Genomic DNA, 8,473 nt, shown 5'->3' with positions numbered 1-8,473 from the left:
CTGTTGCGTGAGAAGGGGAAGTGTGTGAGAGTTGAACCAATGGCAGTCCAGCACTATAAGGTGACTCATTGACAAAGCCGCATATACATTTATCATGCTTCATTAGCTCTGCCATCTGTGACGCTTTAAAAAACAGCTTTAACATACTGTCATAAATAAAATAAAAAGAATAAACAAATATTTTCAAAATGTCTGTAGGGATATATACTCAGGTGTGTGGTTGTTAAATTGTTTGTTTTTACATATTTTTTCCTCTCTCTGCTCAAGTAAGATTATTATAGTTAACTAACACTAAAACTGAAATGAAATCAAAAATTAAAAGTTAGATAAAAATTAAAGCTGCAAGCAGAGTTGGGCGGGACCTCGCACTCCACGCAACTCGGGGCGTGCTGCGGCCGCGTCATGTGCCGTCGTAACACGTACGGACCACAACATGAAAATCTCACGTAAATCAGCTCAAAATCGCCACGCAGCACTTACTTCCTGTTGCCAGTAGGTGGCGCTATCACTATGTCTGAATGCTGTCATGTAGACATGTTTAAGGCAACTTTTAATCAGCACCATTTTTGACTGTACTCACAAATTTTTAAGCAGATCCGATAAATTCCCTAGGAGGAGTTCGTTCAAATACAACGCGAAAAGTTCGCCGAAAGTGAAAATCAAAATCAAAATAGCCGACTTCCTGTGGGGTTTCGGGTATGGGTCCAAGAGTCTTTTTTGTACGTCACAGTGATTTATCATGCCAAAAGAGCGCCACCTAGTAAAATTGAGTTTTCGTATATGTTCAGGGGGCTAAAAATAATAGGTAAGAAGAAGAAATCGCGCAAAAACAATATGGACCTCCAGCGGTCGCTGGCTCGGTTCCTAATTAAAAACTAATGAAACTACGAAATTGTTATCACTGACTCAAAGACATGTCCAGACATACTCTGGGATGAGTGGGTTGTGGAAACTCGTGCTCTTTTGTTTCAGTCCTTCAGAATTCTGTTGCCGCACAGGAAGAAGGAAGAACCAAAGTTGTTGTGTAATAGTGATGGGTCGGTCGCGAACGATCCGGCTCTAAGAGCCAGCTCTTTGAAGTGGAAGTTGCTGTGCGTGCAATACAATGTAAAGTTTTGTTTTCAAGCTGGTTTGCTAAATAGGCTAATGTTGCTAACAATAACACTAGCCTGCCACTGCCCCTGGAGGCCCCTGGAGGCCCCTGGTGGCCCCTGGTGGCCCCTGGAGGCCCCTGGTGGCCCCTGGTGGTCCCTGGTAGCTCGAGACAAACGCCACAGCACTTGTTGAAATTGAAATAGGCGAAAATGGCAAAATATTATTGAAATGTAAGACTTGCAATAACGGAATTACTTGAAATGTTAGTGTTTCTGTAGAAAAACATGTTATTATTTCACATTGAGCTTGTTTAGATGAGCCACAAACAATAACAAGACAGCTGCTGCACTTCTTTCCGACTCGTAATGCCCAAAGACAACTGGAATGCTATAAGTGGTACAAGCCAGGCAATTACGTCACGTTCTCGCGGCAGAGCAACTCGGGCGGGGGGTTTACGAGACAAATGGATAGCACCATGAGCACGTGAACAGGAGGGAGGGAGACGTGAGAGAGCGAGAGAACTTGGCGCTACATAGACAGAGACTACACACTGGAAAGGTGAGGAAAATGAGTGACAGGAAACGTAGTAAAGTTTGGACACATTTTAATGTGATAGATAGTTCAAAGGCAGAGTGTAGACTGTGCAAAGTGAAAAATTTCATATCGAGCAGCTCTTTGTCTAATTGAGATGTGTCTTTGTTTTTGTATTTTATAATTTATTTTTGTAGCACTCTGTTCCATGTTGAGTATATTAATAAATCGATATAAATAATAAACAGTTGATATAATGTATGTATTTACATTTGTAATTCATTTTACACATAATTTGGTAATAAATTAATTTAAGCAACAAAAAATCTGAGGAGCCACTTGGGAGCCGAAAGAGCCGGCTCTTTTTAGTGAGCCGAGCCAAAGGAACCGGTTCTCTAAAAAGAGCTGTAATTCCCATCACTATTTGGTAACACAGCACAGCACTCCCGTCCTGAAAAACAAACAAACAAACAAACAAACTAACTGAAATGAAATCAAAAATTAAAAATGAAATAAAAATTAAAAACTAATGAAACTACAAAATTGTTATCACTGACTCACAGACATGTCCAGACATACTCTTGGATGAATGGGCTGCGGAAACTTTTGGACTTTTGTTTTTGTCCTTCAGGCTTCTGTTGCTGCACAGGAAGAAGGAAGGGCCAAAGTGGTTACATAACACAGCACAGCACTCCCGTCCTGAAAATGCTGTCAGAGTTCAGTGCAAAACTGAGATTACCACAAGTTGCGTGAGCAAGAGAGAGCCATGGGCTACCTTCCTTTCTTCTCTCTAGAAACATGGATTCTACTGATCACATTTATCTGCATATTTGTTATGTAAGAGTCAGAGATTCTAGGTTTGGTCTTTTTCTTTTGCGTTAACAGTAAACAGTGTTCATTGACACTATTTAAAGATGTGATTTGATGTTCTGCACAGGTATGGCAACTGGACTTACAGGACATTTGAGAAGTTGGGGATCCCTGGTCCCAAGCCAGTGATGTACTGGGGCACACTTGGCAGGCAAAACCCTGTTTGTAAAGCTCTGAATTTAAATTACTTATTTTAATATTTTTGTCTCTTGAATGTAAAATTACAGACTGTGTTGGATCCTAATTTCATAATTAATGATGAAAATGTGTTCTCTCTTACAAGGTTTACTACTTAGCTGACAACGAGTGTGCTCAAAAGTATGGGAGGATATGGGGGTGAGTCTACAAAACTTTTTGCAGAAGTGTAAATGTACCATAAGAACACCAAGCAATTTTGTTTTGTGAAACTGTGTGTTTGATAGGCTTTGGCACTTGAACCTCTCATGTATGTGTCTGCACTAGTGTTAATAATGACTCTATATATAACATATGTAAGAGTTTTAAACTACGTAGCATAAAATGTAAAAGTGTGTTTGTGTCAATATTCAGCATGTATGAGTTAAAGCTGCCCATGCTGGCTGTGATGGACCCTGAAATGTTGAAAACCATCCTGGTCAAGGAGTGCTTCACTTACTTTACCAACCGGAGGGTGAGAACATGCACGATTAACACTGAAAAGAACAAAGGACAGGAGAGTGTAATACAAAACACACTGTAAAGTCATACGAGGTCCTTTGTTCATCGATTAAAGCAGACTAATCTTCAATGTTATCAAATGGCACTTGTTAGAATATGTTTTTAAGATGGGAAGTCAAGAATTGGCCGGTCATTGCTTTTAAGTAAGAGGCAGTAAAAATAAATGTCACCTATTTTCCTTTTTAAAACTGGTGAATGATCATGCTGGGAAGAAGAAACCTAGAAGATGAGTTAATAAAAAATTAAAAAATAGCAATTTTCATGACCTCCTACATTTTAAATATCAATAGAAATACATCACAATTTGTGAACTCTGAGCTCAGAGCTCAATTTCCAATTTACAAATTGCGATTACCACAATAGTGTTCAAATTACATCTTTTCATGAACATTGTAAACATGACGTGCAAAGATAGAATCTAAAGAAAGTCCATTAATGTAACGTATAATTCCCCTCAAATGCATTAAACCTAAAGTATCAAGCCTATTTTGTAAATATAAAGAGTAGAAAGTACAGATATTTGTGTAAAAATGTAAAGTAAAAGTTTTCAGAAAAATAAATATTCATGTACTTATATAAAGTTTGGCCTAAGGCAAATCAAAATAGATTGTCTTCCAACATGCATACAACTAGCCTACTGACCTTGGTATTTATTATTTGTTACTTAAAAATACTTCACTTACTGGTGTTATTCTATATTTTGCTTATGGTCAACAATCAATCAATATTATCCAACTTCTGTGGCATTCAGAAACAATAAAAAGCAATGTTGTTGACACACCACGTGATCTTTCTCTGCATGCATCAGGCAGTTTGTTCACTGATTAATGTACACTAATCAGTGTCCATGGTACACTATTAACAGCTGTCCCCACATATACGTACAACAGTAAACCCACACATGCACAAACACCAGTGTGCTGACCACTATGTCCTTTCAGAACTTACGTCTAAATGGGGACCTCTATGACGCCGTGTCTATTGCTGAGGATGATCAATGGAGACGGATTCGTAACATCCTCTCTCCTTCCTTCACCTCCGGCCGTATAAAAGAGGTAAACCGTCAATTTAACTTATTTCTTCAATTCATATTTGGATAGTTTGAAAATATATGGTCATCTTCACACATCTTGCACTATTTCCTTTGTCTAAGATGTTTACCATCATGAAACATCATTCCCACAAACTGACAACCTGCCTGCAGTCCAAAGTGCGCAATGGTGAAGTTGTTAATATAAAAGAGTGAGTATTAACATTTAGCTAGTTAATTTAATTACCATCTCTCTCGGTAAACATGAACATATGCACTCAATAACATCACCGTGAAAGCATTTTTAAATCCAGCTAACAATCTTTTGCCGTGGCCCTAACTGAGGACCATGATGAGATATACCTGTGGAACTGGTTTCAACCACTGATCAATGATTCATATATTGTGTATTCCAGCTTCTTCGGACCCTACAGTATGGATGTGATGGTGAGCTGTGCATTCAGTGTGGATATGGACACAATCAGCAACCCCTCATGTCCCCTCATAACCCACGCCTCCAAGCTGTTCAGATTCTCCTTGCCTCTTTTTATTTTCCAAGGTACATCACCACTTTTCCACAACATCTTTTTTATTTATTTATATGTTTGTAAACAGCTGTGAAATTATCATTATTAACCCCCTTTGCCTTCTCAGGGTGTTTTCCCTTCTTTCTTCCTCTCTTGGAGCTGTTGGGTGTCTCCTTCTTCCGTAAGACTTCTACTGCTTTCTTTAAAACGGTTGTGGAGAAGATGAGAGCAGGACGCAATGGGAACTCACGGCAGGTCTGGACAAAACACACAACTAATATTGGGCAGTATGGATAAAATCCTCTATGGCAGCATGTCTACTCTTAGACTCTTGGTCGAGTCAAAGACAAGTTCAAGACCAGGACTAGTCGAGACTGAGTCGCTACAGAGTCCAAATAAGTCCAAGTCAAGATTGATCCAAATGAGAGAAACAGAGTCAAGAGTGAGACAGAGAAAAAATAATACTTTTGCCAATGACATGAGTTTTGTAACATTGTCATGAGAAGTTGACTTTATTTGCTATTAGATCATGTGATATGATCGAAAGCTCCAGGTACTAAATCTAAAAGTGTTTTGTCAACTGCTGTTTTAAAGGTAACTTTAAACTTTAAAACACAACAATTATGGACTGAAAGTAGCAAGATGCTCATGACTTTTGTTCAGTGAATTAACTACAAATAAAAGTACTTCTATTGAGACCGAGAACAGCAATAAGATAGCAGCAATGTTCACGTAAACAAAAGTTGTTAAAAGTTGATAAATTATCTAATTTGTCAAGATAACAAGATTAATTAACCTGTTGTCACGAGAAAAAAATAACATGCTTTGTTATTTAGAGATAATGAAATAATGAACTTGTGATCTCGAGATAACAACATTAAAAGTCATAACTGTTCTCGGCTTCGTATACTTCATTGTGTTTAGAGCAAACACAAAAATCCTGTGAATCACAATGCTTCAAAAATCCAATGCTCATACTGTTTTTTCAGAATTCAGGAGATATTCTTCAACATATGATCAACTCTCAGACTACCAATGAACCCAAGAACAAAAAGCAGAACAAAGGTAATCACACAGTGACATCACAGACATACAAACATACACTCACATTTATTCACTCCAAGGGTTTTGACGCCTTCTTTCATTCTCCTCATTCATCCTGCATGTCCTAACAGGTCTTACTGATCATGAGATTGTCTCTCAGATAACAATGCTTGCGTTTGCTGGTTATGAGACGAGTGCCCTCACTCTAGTTTTCTTGGCCTACAATTTGGCAAGAAATCCTGAAGTCATGAAACGCCTCCAAGAGGAGATAGACTCCACTTTCCCTAATAAGGTAGAGCAAAAGTATTCATTTTATTCCATCAATGATAACGCAGCTTTCAAAATCTGAAAATGTGTTTAATAAAACTGTGATTTGTAACAACTCTATAGGGTCCGATCGAATATGAAGCTCTCGTGCAGATGGAGTACCTAGACTGTGTTTTGTGTGAGTGTCTGAGGTAATGAGCATTTCCTTGTGCTACACTAAATCAAATGTCTGTATAATGTAAAAAAAAAAAGTAATTCGTAGTACCATATCTGCTCATAAGTAGCACCAATCAATGCAGCTTTTCTCATATTGACTTTTTTGGCTGTGCATTTACTGTAGTTAATCCTCACTGCTTCACTCAATCCCCCATAGAAAGCTGGGGGATTAATAGAAAATAGGCAGCTATTTCCAGCCAACAACTGCAAACGAGCCAACTGTAAGCTACCTGCACAATGTGGTCCTTTGCTGTGTGTCATCCCCTCTCTCTCCCTCTCCTGTCATACTTCAGCTATCACTATCAATTAAAGGCAACAAAGGCCGACATATTGTTTTTTACTTGATGATTGTTCCAAAAGAAAAGTCAGGGGATGATCAAAGTTATTACAATTCATCCTGAGAGGGACACAAATGCCTTTACCGTTACCTTTACCTTTCATGACAATCCATCCAATATTTTGCAAGTTACCGTAATCTAGAGCAAAAGATTGTTATTCCTAAAGCCATGCCACTGGGAGTTGCTAAAAAAAGAGATTAGCACGGTACAAGAAGGGTTTAAAACCTACTCAGCCAACAACAGCAAAAATCACAAATTCTACCAAGCTAAACAGTGTTCGAAAAATTCATTTTATAAGTTTTGGGTGGTTTGAATTGAACACATATTCTGATAAAGACATACAGTATTATAGTAAATATTCTTGTTTTGTCAATAGGCTTTACCCTCCAGCTGCTCGTCTGGAACGAACAGCCAAAGAAACTGTCAGGATCAACAGAATCACAATCCCAAAGGACATGGTTGTTATGGTTCCAGTCTACGCTCTGCACCGCGACCCCGAGCTGTGGCCGGAGCCAGAAGAGTTCAAACCTGAAAGGTAGCTGCCACACACAACTTTTTAGTATAAATATTTTTTTTTTAGTCATCCAAACAAGCTTTGCATGTTTTATAATCTACAAGACATTTGGGAGTAATTTCTAACAGAGACATTTTTATGTGTTAAAATGTTGAAATTCTATTTTCTTTGTCACTGTATGGTCGTTTTAAAAGGTTTAGTAAGGAGAACAAGCAGAACATCAACCCATACACTTACCTGCCATTTGGGTTTGGGCCAAGGAACTGTATAGGGATGAGATTTGCTCTGGTGATGGTTAAACTGGCCTTGGTAGAGGTTTTGCAGAACTACAGCTTCTCAGTCTGTGCGGAGACGGAGGTGATTATATTTAAATTTCAAACTTTAAAGGTCAACATGGCCAACATGCTTTTATGTAATCTGCATCAAGAAAGAATTTCTGATTCACTGAATTTGTCCATTCCCCAGATCCCTCTTAAGATGGATGCCGAAGGCCTTGTTGGACCCCTAAACCCAATCAAACTGAAGCTGGTGACGCGTTCAATCAAAGGCAACTAGTACCCAGAGAGAGGCGTCCCTCAAGGCTGAACTATCCTGTAAACTGAACTGTAACTGAAATTGCTACTTAAAGTCGACTACTACAGTCTCCAGTCTGTATGATTAGTTTATCACTATGTCTGTTCTGATTCAGATCAGATGACAATCGATCATGTTGAGTTTTGGAGAACCTGACTGGAACTTACAGTACATGTGTATTATGTTCATGAATTATAGCAATTTATGTAACACTCATAAATAACCTTTCTGGTAATGATCTAAATATGTTATCTACTCAATCTGTTGACAATTAGATTAATCTAATTGCCAGAAGACACAAGGACAACATTCATGAATATTTCTTCTGTTATATCTAAATTGTTAAAATGATTGCATACATTACATTTAGGCATAATCAATAAACTGTGGTTAAAAAAAATAAAATACTGCAAACTGGTGGTACTTCCAGAGGCAAAACAAGTAGATACTACTTTGTGAAGCCTATTATTTAAAGTTGTTTCACGTGTAATCACTAGTCCACCACACAATTTTCCTGATTTGTATGTCTACGAAACTTAGGAGGAAATTGGGGCATTTGTAGGACCATCCCCACAGTCTTGTAGCTGTGAAATAACAGCGCTAATTACTAAGTCCCTCGACACACCAAGTTTATGACATGAGGAACAGAAGGTAAAAACACTAGTTAAAAAGTGACAGATGTCATATAAAAGCCTGCCTATATGCTTAACAACAAGAAAAACACATGTGTGATGCAATACGATGCAATATCAGATGAATAAGTACTCTCAAG

The 8,473-nt window shown here is 38.2% G+C and overlaps 1 protein-coding gene across 2 annotated transcripts; it reads left to right on the top strand.

The window, feature by feature from the left end:
• The first annotated feature begins 2,295 nt into the window (after positions 1-2,295).
• On the top strand, positions 2,296-8,147 carry LOC127355583 (cytochrome P450 3A30). 2 transcript variants are annotated; one of them, XM_051386632.1, is made up of 14 exons: positions 2,296-2,463; positions 2,564-2,657; positions 2,780-2,832; positions 3,046-3,145; positions 4,134-4,247; positions 4,346-4,434; positions 4,639-4,781; positions 4,877-5,004; positions 5,739-5,814; positions 5,925-6,085; positions 6,184-6,251; positions 6,991-7,149; positions 7,323-7,485; positions 7,594-8,147. In XM_051386632.1, exons 1-14 carry the CDS (start codon positions 2,393-2,395, stop codon positions 7,681-7,683), a joined length of 1,509 nt encoding a protein of 502 aa, XP_051242592.1. In that variant the 5' UTR covers positions 2,296-2,392; the 3' UTR covers positions 7,684-8,147. The 2 variants fall into 2 exon arrangements, with proteins under 2 accessions (XP_051242592.1, XP_051242593.1); XM_051386633.1 differs by having other exon boundaries at positions 2,339-2,483.
• Positions 8,148-8,473: the final 326 nt, after the last annotated feature.

This window comes from Dicentrarchus labrax, unplaced genomic scaffold (assembly GCF_905237075.1).
Source record: "Dicentrarchus labrax unplaced genomic scaffold, dlabrax2021, whole genome shotgun sequence".
Taxonomy (NCBI): domain Eukaryota; kingdom Metazoa; phylum Chordata; class Actinopteri; family Moronidae; genus Dicentrarchus; species Dicentrarchus labrax.
The sequence above is the reverse complement of the archived record's forward strand: the minus strand, read 5'-3'. Positions and strand labels throughout refer to the sequence as shown.

Excerpts from the sequence above, each read along its gene's own strand:
- LOC127355583 (XM_051386632.1), top strand. The coding sequence starts at position 2,393 with ATGGGCTACCTTCCTTTCTTCTCTCTAGAAACATGGATTCTACTGATC. Across the intron at positions 7,150-7,322 it reads GAAGAGTTCAAACCTGAAAG|GTTTAGTAAGGAGAACAAGC; the intron begins GTAGCTGCCACA and ends TCGTTTTAAAAG. Across the intron at positions 7,486-7,593 it reads CAGTCTGTGCGGAGACGGAG|ATCCCTCTTAAGATGGATGC; the intron begins GTGATTATATTT and ends TCCATTCCCCAG.